Consider the following 21,969-nt stretch of genomic DNA (forward strand, 5'->3'; position numbering starts at 1 on the left):
CAATCATCTTAATCTGCCATTTCCTTTTCAGTTCCAATAAGCAGCCCGTAACTAGTTTAGTATATTTCAAAACAATTCTTTAAGCCTTTGAAAGAAAAAGTTTATGTCTTTTAGGTTTGATGCGGCGCGGTGAACGAGAATCGAACCCGGGGCTTTCCAACCAAGAGGTGAACGCCCTACATGTATCACTAAGGTACCGTGACTGGTCGGATTAGGATCAAGTTATAATTCATCAAATTTACCTTAGAATTTTCAGAATTTTTAATGCTCAAAGAGCCCCTCTCCCTTTCTCTGAATTTATTTGAACATTTTTCATAAGATTTTGAGATGTTTGTAAACAGAAAAACATACAAATTAAACCAATCTGAGAAATAATGTTTTCGAACAATCAACGGATAAATTTTTAGTGTATGGTATTGTTGGTTATTCATGATAAAACAAGTAGGCAAAATCATACGTCAAAAATTGTGTCAATTGCACAGGAAAGTAGCCAAGCGACACTTCTTGAAAGCGTATGAGTACACACTTTATTTACACTACACAATTTACACTGTAATAACTATAAAGTTTGAAAATGATGGTGCACAGAATTAAGCGTCCAAAATACTTTATGTATAAAAAAAATATTATGTTTCAAATAATGCATGTTTCGCATTCAAAATCAACATTTTTGGTCAACTTTTTATTAATTTGCATAAAAGTACTAAACGCCATGATTGTGCCTGAAAAAAGTTACACTATTTATATCAAAATGTAACAATCAAATAGAAACATGATTCCTCCATTAATTAAAAACACAGTATTCTTGTTTTTATGCATGTCATTATAAATATTTTGGTCCTCATTTGGTTGTCTCTCACTGAAGGACCAACAACTTCAGGGTGCTTACGTATTTAACAAATTGAACTAATTGTTCATTAAAAGTTGCTTCTCATAGATTTCCACACACAAACAAATTCTTTCTATCGTCCCACCTTATCCCAAGGGGCCATATTTCATCAAATGAAATATGTGGAAATAACGAAGAGTATTCGAGCTCAAAAGTCCATTAAACATTACAAAATAGGAGCAAACACGGACCTATAAGACATCAGAGGTGGGGTCAGGTGCCATGGAGGAGTGACCATCCCCCGGCGACCGGTCACACCCGCCGTATGCTCGTCATGATCGGGAAATAACGGAAAAATCCAGTGTGTAACGGAAAAATTCAGTGTGTAAATAATGGCCTAACAATTCGTATGAAAAAGTCAGTCAGCATTTGACAGCATTTTGCATGATATATTGTATTTGCCGACAAGGTCATTGTATCGACCATAGAACTTACGAAATGATTACTTTAAACGAGACTGTTGATATTCTTTTTTCATCAACTTGTTTGTCAATAACTTACCTCGTTTTAGAAATTGTTCATACGTAGAGCATGTTCTAACGTATCGAATCAACTGAGAGATATAAACCCCGTATGCAGGTGATAAGGGTATATTGCTGCATAAGTAAGGGAAGTTGACGACTGAAAAGTTAAAGTCATCACATTTATCATAAAGCTTTGTTGTTAGATTACCATTAACGTCGTTTTCTAATAAAATATCCAAATATGAAACAGATGTGTCAGACTCTGTGGAATCTTTTATCTCACGCTAACCGGGATATATCGTGTCGACATTAGAATGGAAATAACCATTGTTAATTGACAATACGTCGTCGATATATCTAAATGTTTTCATAACACCTTTATAATTATTATTCCTATGAAGCAGAATTTATTCAAAAAACTTTTACATGAGAGAGAAAACACTTGCCGAGGCCTTCAACACGACATTATCGACAACGTTTTATAAATCAACAATATTACTTCCAGTCACATGTCGACTCGGTGTATCCCAGCAGGGATTTATCAGCCCATGCCATTTTCTTCAAACTGTGAAAATTTAATCGACAATTTGATAAAATTGGGAAATAAAGAAAATTGGGGAGGACTTAAATCTAAAGTATAAAACGTAACCCCCCTTTTTTAACCGACTATTAAAAACCCTTTGTATGCCAACAAAGATAAAATTCCATTTCAGATCTAGCCAGAAAAAAATCCCAACAAATTTGGAAAAAATTAGCCTATTTTGATTTGAAAATTGCGAAAAATTAAGCCTATTTTCCATTGGGAATGGACACTACTGGCCCAAATAATTACTGATAGTGCCACTTTTTACTGATAATTTCTGATATTTACTGATATCATACTGTTGGTACTGAGAATTTCTGATATTTGCTGATATTTTTACTGTTGTTACTGATAATTGCTGTTGGTTCTGATAATTACTGATATTTACTGTCGTTTTTACTGTGGGTTCTGATAATAACTGATATTTGCTGAGAGTTACTGTTGGTACTGAGAATTGCTGATAATTACTGAGAATATTTTTTCTGAACCCAGAAGATGTAAAAACAAGCCTTACACTGACTGGAAAGGGAGGGGAATTGGTTGAAAGGAAGAATAGGGAAAGAAAATCCGTTAGGAATCGTTCTTATTTCAAAACATGATTTTAGAGGATAAAAACCCTGGTATATGAAACTTTATAAAGACTTTTTAAACTCAAGCTGTTTCAATAATGGCTATACATGTAATTAAAAAATAATCCTTTAAAGCTTTTACTCATTTTTTTTTCAATACTGACAGTAGTTGTACATAAAAAAGTTCTGTTGAAAGAGTTTCTTGAGAACACACCCCCCCCCCCCCCAAATGAAATAAATAAAGGATTACTTAATTTTAAAAAAAAGCAAAACAATAAATACAAAGAAAAAAAAAATAACAGGACATTTTTGAGACACACACATTACTGTATAAATGAACCTGACGGAAGTATTGCAGTAAAACTATTTGGACGTCACTCCCTCTTTCTCGCTTCCCAAGGGCGTGTTAAACAATTTTTTAAGTTAAATTCAAACAACAAAGAACAGATGATGTTATTTATATCTAAAGCTTACTATTGAAAGAACTATGATTACAGAAATAAATTTAGAGAAAAGACAATATCCCGATCTGTTTTTTTTTTCATTTTGAAAATATTCAAGACTACTTGCAAGACTTAGAAAATTAATATATACAAATGATCAGTATTTATTTTCACTAATCACAACGGTGCCTGATATAAATTGTTTTCAAAATAGAATTCTAAAATTTCCTTGCAATTACATGTAGTCCATTAACATGCAACAGATGTGTGCTGGTCCCGGCATTATTCTTAAACTACGTCTTCATTGAGTCTATACCTTGATTTTAAGTAAATATATCTAAATAATAGAACATTTCTCAGATGTAATGTTAAATTATATCATTTGATAAGTATTTTAAAACCGAAAAAATGTCACCCTGTAATAATATTCATGTTAAGAATCTGCTTATTTTATCCCCCCCCCCTTTTTTTCTGCCTTAAATGTAGAATGCACAATAACATGTACCCAACCTCGAGGAAATTAAAAGGATTAGAACCGCTGAAATATGAAGTTTGACACTGCATTTTTTTTTATACATACCGGACCCTTGTTTGGTTAAAATACAATTATTTCCCCTATACCACGAAGTAGACTGTTACACGGATAAACATTTTTTTTCATTCATTTATCTGTTTATATGTAATGAATTTATTTCTTTTAGAAAGAGGCATTCTTAATTATGAGTTTTACTCATCACTCATCAATCTTAGCCGGAAATATAAAAATAGAAGTTATCCCTCCCCCACCCCACAATTTTAGCTTAAACGTTCTGGTTTACAAGTATTCGTGTTGAAACATGTAGCATCATATTTTGATACATTTAAATTCTTTATTTTTCATGTACAGTAATTGTTGTATTTCTGTTCTTTTTACGCAAATGAACGAAATGTGAGATATACATGTATAACAGAGAGAGATACATTTCTTAATCCACCTGTCACTTCATTGTTGCGTAACTGACTGTTTGTGATATATCCGGCGAGTCCCGGCCGCCGAGTGCCTTTCTCTCTCACTCGCCGTACGTGTCATACATGTATATATATACAGCAGGGACACCTATTTTTATTTTCTCGCTACCGTACAGTATACATCACAGCGCTTCCGTTTGTGTACAATACCCATAGAAGTCCTAGACCCCGTCACTGTGTTCAACAGTAATCAGATAAAATATACTTGTAACATGTGGGATGAATAATAATATTTTTGTGGTAAATTGAACAGGATTTTGAACTTTTTCATGTAAACCAAATCTTATTTTAATATTCTGATGAATTTAATGAGCTAAGTGCAACAGGAAAATAAGTCACAGTAACTGTTAATGAGGGATAGATTGTGCATTAATTTAGAAATAATTCATACTGATATAAAACATGCTGATTCTCTGTTACATGACATTGTGAAAATACGATTTCATTTTCACGTTTAATGAATAAACTTTATTTGACGCCAAATCCTTGCATAATCTTTGGCTTGTTTCAATTTACTACAACAAGACGCTAAACTTTATATAGAAATATTTCAGATCTGTTGTTTTCCTTAACAAATCAACTATACACAGAGTAACTTCCGTGTGCATTCTACTTGTACAGTATGTCCTCATTTTCACATGTAAATGTCTACCTTTCTGCAAAAATCTTTGAAATATTTTTCCACTGAAGAGACTCAGTCCTAAATAAGACACATTATTGATTAAGGAAGCGCTATTTCCAGAAACAAATTCTGTTGGAAAAAGTTCTAATACGTCATTTTCAGGATGATTATACATGTAGATCGCGTGTGCCCCCCCCCCCCCTTTCAAAACTTATTTGCTACAAACTTAAGGTTAAGTTTCTTCATGTAATTAGCCCGTTTTAAGATATCCAACAATTAAAACATACAAAATATTAGCATTAAGATTAATTCTATTTATTTTAAGGACAGCACATGTCTCTGGACATGTTCAGTAAAAATTATTATATATGAATTGTGTTAATTTATCTAAGGATATGAATTAATTACGCTGAGGTTCTATGTGTATCAAACATTTATTTTTTCCCCATTGATTGTTTTTAATGACAGTACATGAAAAATCTCTATTTTTAAAAATGAACGGTTTAATTTTTTTCATGTGTTCTTTAGATAACATTTCACTCATATTGGGACGCTATTATTTACCTATTAAAAGCTGCGAATTTCGACCTGTACGCTGCACTTACATGTGCATGTGTATGTCCATAAATCAGTGGCAGGACCTTCCGTGTTCAACTTTTGACATGTATACTCGGCGGCATTTTTTTTTTACTTATGAGAAATCTTTCGATCTGTACTCTGCACTTATAAACAAAGAGGGATCTTTTTCGTGACTCTGCACTATTTGATCACCGAGGAATCTTTTTTGTGCCAACACCTACTTTGACAGAAGACCGCGGTTTATACAGTCCCCGAAGGACCGATCTCCATGTCCAACATCACCGCACTATATGTATGGATTAAATATGAATACAATTATTTTTTTTAAAATTGGTTTTATAATGAGAAACTGATTTATTACGTCCTTTTTAGACCTAGTAGTAATCAATTGAAATAATACACGTAAGTCCTTAGGAACTAAGGAACAGGATGAATGGGAGTGGGGGGTTGGCAGGTTGAATCTTCTTACAGAAAGAGAAATTAAAGTTTTTTTCATAAATATAATTACTTTAAAAATAATTTTTATGACAAAATGTACACTATGCTTGCCTTGCTGTCACTCAAGTTACAAATTCTAAATAACTATGGGTAAAAAAAAGATATAAAGAATAAATTATAAAATTAAATTAATTTCTTTAATTTATTTAATCCATCCACCCCCGGTCTCTTTTAAATTTTACATCTCATGAACTTAGAAAATAATCTCAGTAATTATCAGCAATTCTCAGTACCAACAGTAACTCTCAGCAAATATCAGTAATTATCAGAACCCACAGTAAAAACGACAGTAAATATCAGTAATTATCAGAACCAACAGCAATTATCAGTAACAACAGTAAAAATATCAGCAAATATCAGAATTTCTCAGTACCAACAGTATAATATCAGTAAATATCAGAAATTATCAGTAAAAAGTGGCACTATCAGTAATTTTTAAGGCCAGTAGTGGGAGCCGAATTCTGGCCCCTGAGAAGGTACTATAAATCCCTGCCCAGTGAATTTGAAGACACATAAGAGTCTACCCATCCGTTTCATATTTAGATGTAACTGACTACACACGATAAGGGCCGACTAACAACTAAATTGCATGACAAACCAGATGACTTCAACTTTTTCATGGTCAACTTTCCTTATTTATGTAGTAATATTTTGCTACCTGCATATAGAGTTTATGTCCCCCGCCTTATTCGATACTCCAGAGCATGCTCATGCAGTGTAAGATCTTTCGCAAATTCTATGGTCGTTAAAATGACGTGCCTTGTTAGCAAATATAATCAATGATTTTATCGTATTTTGACTGAAATATTTCATACCAAGTGTTGGGCCTTTATTTTTGGACTAAATATGACTACTGAATATTAAGTCTACCTCATCAATACAATACATAGGACTCAAGGCGGGCGTGACGGGTCGACAAGGAATGCTAACTCCTCCCAAGCACCTGATTCCACCTCTGGAATTTCCGTGTTTTATGTCCTGTTCACAGATTCGTATTCTTTGTAGTTTTCTTTTTTGACATCGAACACTGTTCGCCGTGTTCACCTTTTTCATCGAAAATGTTTGAATGACTTTCCAAATTAGATTTTTCCTACGTGTACCTTTGACTATCTATTATAACTCCAACCTAGCCTGGGGATATAACAAAAACAGTTTGAATCTACACAAAATAGATGCTCAAACATAAACATGAGTACGTTTGGAGTTCCTGATTTTTTAGAAGAAACTTTTCATTTAATTTTTCTATTTATTCACTTACTTGTTTGTTATTCATCATTGTCCCTACAGGGGCAGACCTCTATGACATCTCCTCACTTGTCATGGGCTGCATGTTTCATTTCTCACCAAGTTATTCGGATAGATCGTGGCTCCACTTCTAGGTTCCGTCTGCAATAAAGCTGTTGCTGGATGCCCTCTTTTTCTCTTGTCCTGTTGGTTCTAGTTCAGGACATGTCTTGTGACATTATTTTGTGGTCTTCGAATATGACCAATGCAACACCATTTTAGCAGTTTGGTGGTCTGCTATGAGTGCTTGAATGGTTCTTTTCTACACTTGTGAGTTCGACATACATTTTTATATTTATGTATACATATCTATCACCTTATAAACCTCCTTATATTGTTATCCCATTCAAGCTCTCAAACAAACGTCAATCCAAAACGCGAAGATGCTTGCATATTATGACTAATTATGGTCCTGATGGATTTGAGACTTTAAAAGATTGTTTATATTAAGGACCCTATATACACTAAAGGCAAACGTTTTTAGACATTGAAAGAATTATATTGTATGAATGTCTAAGTTATTGATCCAGTTCTACTTCAACATAAGGTACTTGGATTTACTCCTCTGAAAAATGATCAAAGATAATAAAATCGAAAAAAATCTCTGATTACTTCTGTGCGGAAAATACATGCAAAAAAAAATTAAAATAATTTATCTTGGCCTATTAAAATTAAGAACTGTAATTGACTACTATTTAGTAATGCAGTGTAGATTTCAATTTCTTTAAATTTTAATTTTAGATCTAGTGGCAGATAAGGTTTTTCAATTCTTGGAATTCTACATAAACATCAATCTTATTGTTGTTCCCTCCTCTCCGATTTTAACAAAACTGTTTTTACAGTTCATACAAAGACCAACCATAATGTATAGAATTATCAACTTCTGCATGTCCTTGAAAGTTTAAGATACTTTATTCAAATTTTCTTAGGAATGATAAAATGTGATTTACAAGTGTGTTAAATTAGAACTGATCCTATTATGTTCACTTAGTTTACAGGACATCCACGAGAGGGCACTTCAAATGGCGCGACTTTAACTTCTACTGGAACTGAAGAACTTCTGAAACAAAGAAAATATTTGTTTTTATGTCACAGCATGGAGCATGAAATTCAAACAATAAAGTTCTTAATTGCATTTATTTTAAAATTTTCAAAGATTAAAACCTATCGAAATACTTCTAAAGTCAAATGATTTTCTTTTACGATGGTTTTCTGTATGATATGTTTATAAGATTTACGAAAGGATTTATGGATCTGGTTTCTAAAACAGTATATATATTTTTATTCACTGTGGTAATAAAAGTAACAGCATTGAAAACTAGAGGTATTGTGAGCATTGAACTCCCATATGGGTATAATGACAAAGTCCATCTTTTGTTATGGGAAATCCCAAGTATGTGTCCGATCAAAATGTAAAACAGGAGGTGCACAATTGCCTTATGTGATAAAGATTCTTGAGAAGTCATTAAATTTTATTCAGTGGTATAGAAGGAGTTGCGGATAAGAAATATGTACCCGAAAAATTATAGAAAGAATGACAGTGTCCATATTTTGCTATTGGAAAGCCCAATTATTTGTCCGATCAAAATGTAAAATAGGAAGTGCACAATGGTACTTTGTAAAAAGGATTCTGTGATAGTCTGATTAAATTTTATTCAGCGGTAGGAGGTTTTACTGCAAAGACAATGGTGTCGCAATATATTGCGTCCTCATAACGTAATTTTATGCTTAGGAATTTCATGACTCCCAAAATAATATATTCATTTTCTAACCTTTGACGAATCCTCCTCACTCGGAAGATTCCACACTTCTCGAATTATAATCGGGAAATTTCCAGAAAATAGAAAATGTTTTTAATGTGCTAACAAAAAAAAAAAAAGTTATATGATGGGGCATGTTCGCCAGTTTTAGGACAGAAAGATATCGAGATTCCATTAAAAACTTTTTTGGCAAATCTTTACAAAAAAATGTAATTGTTTCTATACTCTTGTCACTCTCCATGTTTTAATGCGCTAAAAGAAGAAGGGGAGTTATAGAATTATTTTTAAAGATGTAGACTCAAAAAATATTGAAACAATATAAAGCTTTAAACTCAAATACACCGTTCGCTGCTCTCGCTATAAGCAAATCCATAGTAAATATATGCTAGTGGATGTAATACTAACCTTCTACTATACATTGGTAGAGCCATGTCGGATGCACGGAGTATTATAACGTAGGTTTCTCCTCTACATATATTACTCCTACATACAATTGCAATCATTTCATCCCGTTCTGTTTGAACTAATTTGAACTTTTCGGCTCCGTTGTTGGAAACGCTTTGAATGTCAAATACGATTTCGCCATTTATACCAAAGTCGTTATCTGAGGCAAGAATCTGTACATATAAGTATTGATATATTTGTTTTCAAATATTAGGTACGAAATATTTTTAATATCTTATACTTGTAAATAAATGTAACGAGGAAAAGATATTAAAAGCAATATAAAATTCATTTTAATAAAACATGATGTTTCCTGATAAAGTACAGTATATGAAACTATTTAGGCATCTTTAAAAAGATTAGCAAATAAGTTGCCCCTTTACGTGTATTTCTCTAAAACAAAACAAAACCAAAGACTGGACGAAGAACACTGATTACTTTTTTAAATGGAACGATTTCATAAACCACACAAAAAAAGGTCAAAGAAAGAATATATCTCGAGAATCATACATAAGAAAAAATGGGTGAACAAAACTGAAGTATTTAATTTTGTATACCTGTATTAATAATTGGTTGTTTATCGAATAGTCCCCTTCTAGAACATTAACAAAGTACAATGGTGCAGTAAAAATTGGGGAGTACAAATTTGAAGCACAGCTGTCGTTTGCATAAGGAGAATCTTGAATGTTTATAACCAAAGTCGCGTGTCCGCGTAATGGCGGTGTTCCTCCGTCAGTTGCTGTAACTTGTAGCTATACACGAAAAAAAAAATCCACATAAAATTTTTTTACTGACAGTATGGAATTAAATGCTATTGAAATTGAATGGTAACGAGAATAAATTTTGAGCATCATGCTTAGTACATAATGTTACATTTATAAGGTACATTCAAATGTTTACAATGAATTGGCTGATCCCCATTCCTCTTATTGTCTGTGTGAGAAAAATTCGACCAGATTCTGGATAAATGTAGAAATATTTCTGTGCAGTTGCGTCACCTGTTATACTATACTTAATTTGGTTGTTTGGAGCCTAAAATACGAAAAGGAAAATATACATTTTAATTTGGACAAGCAAAAAAATTATGAGTTATGTGATTTAACTATTTAACTATATGTCACAAGCGAAACAAATGCCAACTAATGAATGATATATAAAATATTTTGTCTTTGAATCTCAGCAAGAAATTATTTCTAGGAAGACACTTGAGTATCATTAATTAATCAACATGTAGCTATCTTAGCCCATCCCAGATGAAATATGAAGATAACGAATAGTAATCAAACTCAAAAGTCCGTTGAAACAATACAAATTGGGAGCAGAGCAAAAATGGACCTTTAAATAGATCAGAGGTGGGATCAGATGAAATGGAGGAGTAAGCATCTCCTGGCATCTCCTGGTGACCGGTCACACCAGCCGTGTGCTTCTTGTCATGATCGGACAAACGCAAAAATCCGTAGACAATATAGGAAGAAAATAATTACAATACAATTAAAACAAATTGCATGAAAAATGTCAGACATAATTCAACTTAACGATAGATTGCATTTTCTAATAAGGTCATTGTATCGACGATAGAATTTGTAAAATGTTGACTTTAACAGAAACTGTTGAAATCCTTGTATCATTAGCTTATTTGTCAATAGCTTGTCTCGTTTTCATATTTAGAACATGCTCTTGGGTGTCTCGGTTTAAAATTTTATGGTATTCAGAGCATCCTCTTGAGTATCGAATCAACTTGGAGACATAAATTCATTTTTCAGGTGATAATGGTATATTGCTACATAAATAAGGTAAGTTGACGATAGAAAAGTTGAAGTCATCATGCTAATCACCTGCATAGGGAGTTTACGTCTCCCAACTTATTCGATACTCAAGAGCATGCTCTGAGTACCATCAATTTTTAAACCGAGACAGGCAACTGACAGATAAGCTAATGTTACAGGGATTTCAACAACCTCGTATAAAGTCAGGATTTTATAAATTCTTTGACGTTATAATGACCTTTTTAGCAATTAAAACCTATCATTGGGTTGTATTTTTGTTGACATGTTTCATGCCATAGTTGGGCCTTTTCTTTTATACTAAATTTGACCACAGAACGTGCAGTCTACCACATCAATATATAGGGCTCACGGTGGGTATGACCGGTCAAACAGGTGATGCTTACTCTTCCTAGGCACCTGATCCCACCTCTACCTTTGTAGATTTTTGGAGATCGAACACTGTTCATTATCTTCATCTTTTTCATTATGGTAAAGTTCTCTTGTAAGTTTGTTTTAACGTATTTTTTTTAGTACAACTATCCGAATATAAAACAGATGTGTCAGACCCTGGTGTCTTTTATTTCGAGTTCAAACGAAATATTGAATCAAGGTAGGGATGAAAGATGAATACAGCCTTTACACCCATGTGATGTGCGTTTTACAATGTTTGCAGACAAGTTTTGTGCATTAAAACAATGCTTTATGCTATAGGGGTTAATATTTTTTTAAATATATAATGCATTTCAGCCATTAATCTGTTCAGCTCCCATGGGACTGGTAGAGGGCTCATAATTTTGTACTTAAAAGTCAATGTTGACCTTGCTAAACTGACCTTTGCATCTGCATCTGTTGCTGTGATATTTGAGACGATAGTGGTCCCAATGGGAATGTTTTCAAGAAACCGTAGATTGGAAGGCACGGCCTGAATAACTGGAGGATAATTGTTGATGTCCTGTAAAGAGAATTAATTTACATATTTTTAGTGTTTTATACTACTAGAGCCTTGTGCCAAAAATAAAAGTTGCTGAAACAAGTTCAAATAACGGGGAATATTTTTTTTTATCTATTTTCATTGACTTCTAAGAAAATTCATTTAATATCACAGTAGAAGCTCACTGCAACATTGCCAAAATACTGAAGCTCTACATCGAGATATTCTACGTCAATAATATGGATACATGCATTCGATGTTTACAATAACTACTAGTAAATAGTTACTGTTTCAGCCCTTATCATGAACTACAAACAATGAATGGTTTAATTTATCAAATGGGACTGTAATTCTAAAAAAAAAAGTCCAACAATTTCTACTGATTTTCACAACGAATGGAATAAGTTGCAAACTTTAAAAGTCAAGCTAAAAACCTCAATAAGTAGGCTATACTAAAAAAAAGGAAGCGGATTCGTACTGCATTGTACAGATTTTTCCTGATCTTTTGAGCACATTTCCATTACTTTCTTTCATTTGTCATATTGTTTACACCACACCTCTAAATTTATGGTGACTGTTGCTGTTGCAGACAGAGCATTGGAATTTTCGCCTTCAACTGTGGTCACTGTGAACACATAGCTGTTTTTAGTCTCATACTGGAGAAGTTGGTTGTTTGTAATCAGACCACTATTCTGGTTAATACTAAAGACACTGAAATCTCCTGTGCTGAATTTGTAAGTGATCTGATCCACTACATCCTGGTCCAAGGCCTACAAAATCAACAATGTTTTAGTCAATACCAATCAGGAAAGGGGGGTAAATTAACAATTTAAATAAACAAATACCTTATAACTAAAAAGGGAAATTCTCTGTTAGCTCAAAGCATGATAACAGCATTCTTCATTAATAGAATAGAACAAAACACCAAACATATCTGAGATAATAAATGATCTTTCTAAAACTTATTACCATTCTTTAATGAATAAAGTTGTTCATACCGTAACTTGCACTACAGATGTACCAATCGACTCTCGTTCAGGAATGGAGCGTACAATGTTAGTCTCTGTAAACAGAGGAATTGTGTCTTGTACATCCTGAACGTTAATGTTGACAGTAGCTGTTCCTGTTCTACTACTAGCTCCTCCATCAATGCCCAGAACCAGAATCACATGGACATTTCTTGTTTCGTAGTCTAATGCAGTGGCTGTTCTTATTTGACCAGATGGTAAAATGGTAAATCTGTGGAAATTTCAGATAAATATTGGTGATTGTGCTCTTTTATTTATTTTCATGTCCTGAAACAAGGGAAGCAATTTTTTCTCAAATCATAAAGCAATAGAGATAAGATACTTACAAACTAGCAGAACCTGTTGATGAAAAGGTTGATATCTGGTAGTTAATATTTGCATTTGCACCTTGATCTGCATCCGTTGCCTACAAAATTGAATTGACCTTAAAATATTTGTTTATAATCAAGCCCCCCCCCCCCCAATAATTAGCTGACTAAAGGGATATATAATATGCCATAAGACATGTTAATCCAAATCAAACAAACAACTGATTAAATGTACTAAGACTGAGAAAGGACTTACTGTAACTGTTCCTACATCTTCATTTGATCTTCCCTCAAGAACAGAAAACGTGTAAGTAACAGGTGTAAAAATAGGGTTGTTATCATTGACATCTTGGATTATGATTGTCAAGGTTGTCTGTGCAGACTGAAAATTAAAACATAAGTTCTCAATATCTATTATAAGAATATAAATCACATATATATAAGACCTTTAATTTCTATTTAATCTTAAGCATTCCATTTTCAGGGATTATCTAATTTATTAGATCCTTTTTAAAAATACATGTAGTTCAATTCACAACAGCTTATTTGTTGTTAATGAATGTATAACTGTTTTTGAATACTGAAATCCAATCCCTTTAAGAGAATCTTTATTGATTGTATTTCATTTACCAGTCCACTTTGATCCTTGACTCTAATATTTAAAGTGTACTGAGGTGTAGTTTCTCTGTCCAAAGTTCTTTGTGTTCTCACTTCTCCACTGAAAAATGGAGTACTAGTATTCATTTATAAAATTTCAAAACTAATCATTCTATTGAATGAAATATATGAAGACAACGAACAGCACTCAAGCCCAAAAGTCCACCAAGTGTGTCTCATTCAAATTTCTTCACTAAAAAAAGTTGGAAACACACTTACGTTGTCAAATTAATGCCAAAATCATTGTTGACATTTCCCGAGATAATAGAAAAACTTAACAGTTGTCCTTCTGGGTCTCTAGCCTGTAAAACAACATAAAAGATGAAATATGATACACAAACTCAACACTAATATTAACAATTAGCAGTTATTACCATTTACCTTTCAAAGTTATTTTTAAAAATGGAAGGCCAAAGGCATATACATGTGTGGCAAGTAAATGAACTCCTGAAATTCTCAAAATTATCCAAAGATTGTTTTATATATATATATATATATATATATATATATATATATATATATATATATATATATATATATATATATATATATATATATATATATATATATATATATATATATTTCTTTTTATCTTTAAACATCTAATTTTTAATTATAATTTAATGTAATAGTCTAATTACTAAAACTGTAATATCTTGAACTCTTAAACTGGATATCAATTATACTTTATCAAGACATCTAATATAGCCTTGATCTTCAACGTTGAAATGTTGGAACTAAATGGGGGTCATTCATTTATCACAATTACCCTATATGTGAAATGTTTTGCTCAAGTTCAGAGTTAAAAATATTGTCCTGTGTAAGTAGTGCTGTTCTCCTTGACAATGAAGACATTTCTTTTGAAGAAAGGAGACATCTCTTTTGATGACTCGAGGACAGCTTATGATATCAGACCCATAGAAACCGGAAGGGGGGGGGGGGATAATTTTACCTGTGCATGTATACTCTTTACTATAGAAAAGACAGGTAATAAACAGTTTGTCCCCTTCACAAATTTGCCAGTAAAACTATTCAGTAGAAATGTTAACTAATTTACGGTCGTCCCCCCTCAAGAAACGTCAAATGACCTTTTTTTGCTAGTCAAGAATTTCTGGGGGTTTTTCTCCCCTCCCCCCCCCCCCCGCCCTTCCCAACTGAAATTGTTTTCTACAGGCCTGGATGTACAAAACTGATGCCGGAAGATTGTCCTATATTTTAAACCCTTTTCGTCAAATGAAATTTTTACCGTTCACGGTAGCTCAGTCGGTAGAGCGCTCGCTCCGTGATCGGGAGGTCGTGAGTTCAAATCTCGGCCGCGACAGACCTAAGTCGATAAAAAATAGGTAGCAACTGTTCCTTCGCCATGCGCTCGGCACTTTGAAGTGAAAGTTGCGGGTCCTTCGGATGAGACCTTAAAAACCGAGGCCCCGTGTCACGGCAGGCGTTGGCACGATAAAGATCCCTCACTGCTCAATGGCCCTGAGTGCCGAGTAAAGGTCAAAATTTGAAGCCCTTCACCGGTATATGGTGACGTCTCTATATGAGTGAAAAATTCTCGAATGGGACGTAAAACAATATACAATCAATCAATCAATCAAATGAAATTTTTATAATTCAAGCTACAAAGCCATCTGAAATCTTCCCCCTTTTAGAAATTTTGTGCCATAGAAATCCCAATCTTAACCGGTAAATTTTATTTTTACCATATATATATATCTATCTATTAATAGTAGAATATTTTTGTAGTTAAAACTAGAAATATGTCCATAGGACATGAATGCCCCGCCGAGGGTATATTAGTAATGCAACATGATAATTTGTTTTAGTGTATGAAATTTGATGAGAATATCTTGAATAGTTTCTTTAAAATTGAAATTGAAATCTAAAAAGTTGAATATAGATGATAAGGTCCCAGAAAAGTTCAAGGTCAAACGTTTTTGATGCAGTTGAATAGTTCTCATAAATACGTTTCTGCATATTAAGTTTGATAAAATATTTTGAATGGTTTATTTAAAACTGAGCTAAACACTAATTTAAAATAAATGAAGTTAAGGTCAAAGGAAAGGTCAAGGTAAAAAAAAAATTGATGCAGTTGTAAAGGTTACATCAGTATGCATTAGCATATGAAGTTTGATAAAAATATTATGAATGGTTTCTTTAAAACTGAGTTAACACAAATTGAGAAAAGTGAGGTCAAGTTTGAAGTTTTTTAAAGAAGTTTGACACTAATTTAAGAAACGTAAGATCAAGGTCAAAGGAAAGGTCAAGGTCAAAATTGTTAATGCAGTTGAAAAGGTTACATCAGTATGTATTAACATATGAAGTTTGATAAAAATATTATGAATGGTTTCTTTAAAACTGATCTAAACACTAATTTAAGAAAAGTGAGGTCAAGGTCAAAGGAAAGGTCAAGATCAAAAAATGTTGATGCAGTTGAATAGCTCTCATCAGTTTGTATCAGCGGATGAAATCTGATAACACTATCCTGAATGGTTTCTTTAAAAATGAGCTAAACACTTATTGAAAAAAAGTGAGGTCAAGGTCAAAGGAAAGGTCAAGGTAAAAAAATATTGATGCAGTTGAAAAGCTTTCATCAGTATGTATCAGCTATGAAGTTTGTTAAAAATATCTTGAATGGTTTCATTAAAACTGAGCTAAACACTAATTTAAGAAAAGTGAGGTCAAGGTCAAAAGAAAGGTCAAGATCAAGAAATGTAGATCCAATTTAATAGCTTACATCAGTATGTATCAACATATGAGGTTTGATTACACTTTCTTGAATGGTATCTTTAAAACTGAGCTAAACACCAATTTAAGCAAAGTGAGGTCAAGATCAAAGGAAAGGTCTAGGTCAAAAAATGTTGATGCAGTTGCATAGCTCTCATCAATATCTATCAGCATACGAAGTTTGATAAAAATATCTTGGATAGTTTCTTTGAAACTGAGCTTTGAACAGAGCTAAACGCAAAGTGTGACGGAAGGACGGAAGGACAGAAGGACGGAAGATGGACATGACAAACACTATATGCCCCGGCCATATTCATGGCGGGGCATAAAAATTTATTAAAAAATACATGCATGTATATCAGGGTAGATTCTGATTTTGAATACGCTAATATTAAAAAAAATACAATGTATGGAATTTTCAATTATGGACTAGTTCTTATTCGAGTAGTGCGAATTGTCCTAAGGGCAGTTGTCCTTGAGGCGAACTATCTGGCATTATGTTTTACCTGTATAGGCATGCCCTATATTACTTTTCCCCATTGCATCCGGTTTAACTTGCATGTATATTTTCTTCATGGAGTTCAGGGTCCACGCAATAAGGAAGATATAAATTTATTAGCCTTGTGATAAGTAATGAAAAGAAAAATACTAACATATATTGCCGCAAGTGTGTTATTGATCATCCTTGCATCTAACAGAAAAAAAAAAATTTGTGCTTAATTGAAAATCTATCATCCTAGATATGATACTTTATACTCCTTTGTGTCAAAGTAAAAATATAAGCAATAAATTGTTTGTATGTTGTTTAACGTCCCTCTCGAGAATTTTTCATTTATATGGAGACGCCACCACTTGCCAGTGGAGAGCTGCAAATTTTGTCCTATACTTGGCACTTACGGCCATTGAGCAGTGAGGGATCTTTTTCGTGCCAGCACCTACTGTGACACTGTACCTCGGTTTATACGGTCTCATCCGAAGGACCGGTCTCCACGTCCCACAGTGGGATTCGAACCTGCGACGTAAGGATCAACTCCTTACTCCGCGACTCTATAGCAGAGGCTCTAACCACTGCGCCAAGCGGGTGATTATAACCAATGTCATCACACTACCATTCTACGCCAACCTCAAATTCACATATCACGCCAAACAAGAAAAACAACTCAAATAATTATTATTACCAATATATACATTACTATTAGTAATATATTACATTGAAAAGGGACAGATGGGGAAAATTAAACACAGCTGAACTAACTAATGAATCTGAGCCTTTGAATGGCACATTCACACAAAACTAATGACCTATAGGGATAAGATTTTTCTACAAAATCAAAAAAGCCCGCAGTCGGGATACTGCTGCGAAATATGCACAGCACATTCTTTGTTCTCATGTCATCACTGGTGGTTACTTTAAAGAAAATGACACTTGGTAGAAACTTATTCTGATTTGAAGAGTGTTTGTAATTTCTCACTTACAATGTACATATACAGAAACGTCAAACATATTAAGTTTATATTTATCAGTGTCTAAACTCTTTACAGGACACAAGCTGCAGAATGTATTTTAAAAGCTGCTTCGGAGCCATCTGTAAAGTCTTTCCTGGGATTAAAAGAAGACAGCAAAAAAACAGTAGGAGAGCTTTCAAAATTTGAGAGACACTCCAATGGTCATATTAGGAAATACTCCATTATGAATGATGACCCAATGATTTCTTGTCAAATAGGATTAGACAACACTGCAACATATCATAAAAGCCAGAGTGTAACAACACAGTCATTGGATCTCATCAACAGTGGTGACTGGGTGAGATACAAGAACAGCAATGGCGTAAGTTGTATTTCTAACCTTAAGTTTAAATATTTACATTTGCAACTATCTTTCCACATACCTGTATGAAACTGCTTCAGAGCTACATTGTTCATTTCTGTGTTAACATTTTAACTGGTCAAGAGGTCTAATACATTATGCCTGAAGGAACTTTTTCATTCATGTTTTGAAAGTTAAATTTATTACATGAATGATATGTACTGCATATGGAGAAGGCAAAATGATAAAGTATAGTGTTCAACCACTGCTGGCAATGCAAAGTTGTGAAGGATATTTTGTATCTTCATTTATTGAACATATTTATGTTTAAAGGACTCTAAAATATACTACTAATTATTTGCTAACGGAGTCGTACATAATGAAAATATGATTTAGTGTTTGATTAAAAGGTTTTTTTTTAAATTTTTTGACCAGTTGAGATTAACACATTTCTGATTTTGTCTTTCCAGGACACGTGTCATGGTATCTTCACTGGGGGGGGGGGGGGTTGAATTTAGTACCAAGCAGACGTTGGTCCGTGTACAGAAAGCCCAGGAATTAGATCACACTGATCCTTTCCTGGATTGTCCATTGCATGAACTTACTTTGAACTATGACTATGTTCCATCTGTACTATTGGAATGTCCATGCTCATTTTTCCATGACTGTTACAGAGGAAATTGTAGAATGACCTATATAATCACTTCAGCTCGAGTTGAGCAACAAAATTTATCAAAGCGTAAATTATCTATTAAACATAATGAAGAACACAGGATATACTTATTTAACAAATTTCACTTGTAAATGTTCTACATAGGTAGATCAACTGTAGACTTTTCATTTAGGTTTGAAGATAATGATAAAGAAAAATCGTTGACAATTATACATGTCTTGGAGTCATTTTTTGTAAAAATGGATCATTTAACCTTTGGGAAAAGGCCACAAAGCCATGTATAGTGTTATTGTCAGATAATTTAATTTTGTTTGTATTCTAGCCTCTGATTGGTTAATATCCAAAAAGGAACACAAATTATTTCTGTATAACTTGGTTTGGTATGGGAACACCCCCCCCCCCTGACAACCAGCTGAATCATCTGTATCCATACAATCCTCTCATTTCCAGTCCTAGGGATTCATAGAAAATTCCAGATTTAATAAATGTACCTTTAACTTCAAACAATAATTCGATCTTACCACATGTAAACAAACAACAAAGCTGCTAGGCCTATGTATCAGTTTTTACCTCCTCTCGCTTCCCATCACTTCCGTTACTACGGTTGTATTATTGAGCGGCAAATTTGAACTAATAAAATGCAACGAAATTTATTCAAGTATAACCACGTTATACTCGAATAATTTGGCCAAGAATTAGAGTCATTCCTAAAATATACAAACATTATGTATCGATTGTAAATTAGATGCATTTAACAAAAATTGTCAAATCCATTTTACTTATGAAGTTCCATTATGAAGTATGGGGTTTTAGTAAGGCCATGAACACCAAATTTTATGGTACATGGAGAACTTGGATGACATTCTTCAATTATTAAAGCAAAAACTGGATTATGGTAATTTCCATTTAATACACTGATTATAGGAAAGAAACAAATTTCAAGCTAATGGCCAAGTAGTGCATTAAGCCAGCATTTATTATTTAATGTATGTTCAACATATGTTAGGATTTTCATATGTTGAACATATGTTAAACATATGTTGAACATAGGAAAACCCCAACATATGTTAAACATATGTTTCGGATCAACATTATGTTTAACATATGTTTAAAACATATGTTTAACATATGTGTTGAACATATGTTAAACATACGTTTGGATTACCATATGTTTGACATGTGTTTAACATATGTTCAACATATGAAAATCCTAACGTATGTTGAACATACGTTGCAATTTTACCTGTGTATTTATGCCTACTAGCTTTTATTTAAATATCTAAGCACTTTTTTCTCTCTTTTATTAAAACAATATATTAATTCTTCAATTGTACAGAAATACATAAATACAAGAACATATAAAAATATATCAAATTCACAAATAATTCCCTGCTTCTAGATATGTTATCAGTTATCACAGGTATTTTCTTTAGTATAAAGTTTTGTAAACAGACACTTTTTTCCCCAATCTTATTTCGAAAATTTTTCATGGACATGTTTTCGTTTTGGAGTCAACATTTCATTTTATATTTATAAATCTTAAAAAAATAAATGACCAAAAATTATTCAATCTAGTTGTTTTGAATTGATTTCAATGTAAAAACCAATATTTTCCATGTGGTTTCAGAACTTTAAAACAAACAAATTTTCCTCCGAATATTTTTACATAGTTTACGCTTGAGATGTTCAATGTCTTCAATAACCATATAATGTAAAAAAAAAAAAAAGAAAAAAAAGAAAAAGAAAAGGTTTTACATTCTTTGTTCCATTTACTTACATTTATATTAATTGATATGTAATTCAACAATTTATGATTAAATTCAACATTTTTTTCATACATATATATATACATAATTTTAGACACATATACATTCTCCCAGACATTAATATCACGTAATTCAATAGTCTTTTGTCACACATTTTCATAAACTGGTCATTGAAATTTTGTGTTAACAAAAATTGAATAATAGAAAAGACTTTTCAGGTTTTCTTGAGATCTTACCATATTATCTCTACATAAAAGTAGCACTTCGCTTTTTTTATATTAACACATTTTGCACATGTACAATCAAAATTGTTTTTGTACTCTCGGAGTGCCTTCTTTATCCTGATATATTCACAGAATATGTTTTTCTACTAGTATGTTACGAAAATCTTCAATATTATAGCATTTATTATCAGATATATCTTTGATATACAGAATATCACTTTTTCTCCAGTTTTCAAAATAAAGAGAGGTTTAGAATCATATTGAAAGAGATCATTGTTCCAATTTGAATGAATTCCGTTAAAATTGGTCTCTCTGTAAACTACAAATTCGTATAACTTTTTTACATTTGTAAAAAGCAGAAAGAAGTTCACAATAAAAAAAGCGGTATTTTCAAAACCGTAGACATTTGTTTTAAAATTATTAAGTGATGTATTTTTGAGTATCCAATCTCTTACAAAATCCAGGCGCGGATCCAGGAATTTTTTCCAGGGGGGGTCCACCCTGTCAAAAAAAAAATCCAACTAAAAATTCCTTGACAAGCAAAAAAAAAAAAAAAAAAAAAAAATTCCCTTTCAAAAGTATTAAACCCAGGAAATTGAAAATTGCTTGACTAGCCAAAAAAAATATTAATAAAAAAAGAAGAAAAAGAAAAAAAAGGGAAAAAAAAATAAAAATAAAAAAACACGTAAAATTCATTTCCCAAACGTGAAAAAACACTATTTCGCGGAAGTGATGGTGGGGTCCACGTTTTCCAGGGAGGTCCAAAGTCATTTTTAATTTGCTTCAGTGTATACTTTCAATAACTATGCAAATTCCCGGGGTTCTGGACCCCCCCCCCCCTCTAGATCCACGCATGAAATCAATCAACCATATCAAAACACAAGAAATGAAAAACACATTTATGTTCTTAATTCGTTTCACTCAAACGAACATTTTTCC

General features: G+C 32.8%; 1 protein-coding gene across 2 annotated transcripts in view; it reads right to left on the reverse strand.

The window, feature by feature from the left end:
• The window catches only part of LOC133190387 (cadherin-99C-like), a 241,959-nt gene that overhangs the window by 81,916 nt on the left and 138,074 nt on the right, over window positions 1–21,969 (reverse strand). The window contains exons 15-25 of one of the 2 annotated variants that reach the window (XM_061325993.1): window positions 14,053–14,135; window positions 13,807–13,894; window positions 13,433–13,558; window positions 13,195–13,274; window positions 12,839–13,079; window positions 12,398–12,610; window positions 11,742–11,861; window positions 10,044–10,175; window positions 9,701–9,895; window positions 9,105–9,316; window positions 7,725–7,999 (exon numbers count right to left, since the gene is read on the reverse strand). The exons of the other annotated variant lie outside the window; for it this stretch is intronic. Coding sequence (XP_061181977.1) covers window positions 7,927–7,999; window positions 9,105–9,316; window positions 9,701–9,895; window positions 10,044–10,175; window positions 11,742–11,861; window positions 12,398–12,610; window positions 12,839–13,079; window positions 13,195–13,274; window positions 13,433–13,558; window positions 13,807–13,894; window positions 14,053–14,135 — 1,563 coding nt within the window. The 3' untranslated portion in view covers window positions 7,725–7,926. Of the gene's footprint in view, window positions 1–7,724; window positions 8,000–9,104; window positions 9,317–9,700; window positions 9,896–10,043; window positions 10,176–11,741; window positions 11,862–12,397; window positions 12,611–12,838; window positions 13,080–13,194; window positions 13,275–13,432; window positions 13,559–13,806; window positions 13,895–14,052; window positions 14,136–21,969 lie in introns of those variants that run through there. 2 annotated transcript variants of the gene reach the window in all.

This window comes from Saccostrea echinata, unplaced genomic scaffold, assembly GCF_033153115.1.
Source record: "Saccostrea echinata isolate AGI-Se365-2 ecotype Australia unplaced genomic scaffold, CSIRO_AGI_Sech_v1 ptg000022l, whole genome shotgun sequence".
In the NCBI taxonomy this organism is placed as follows: Eukaryota; Metazoa; Mollusca; class Bivalvia; order Ostreida; family Ostreidae; genus Saccostrea; species Saccostrea echinata.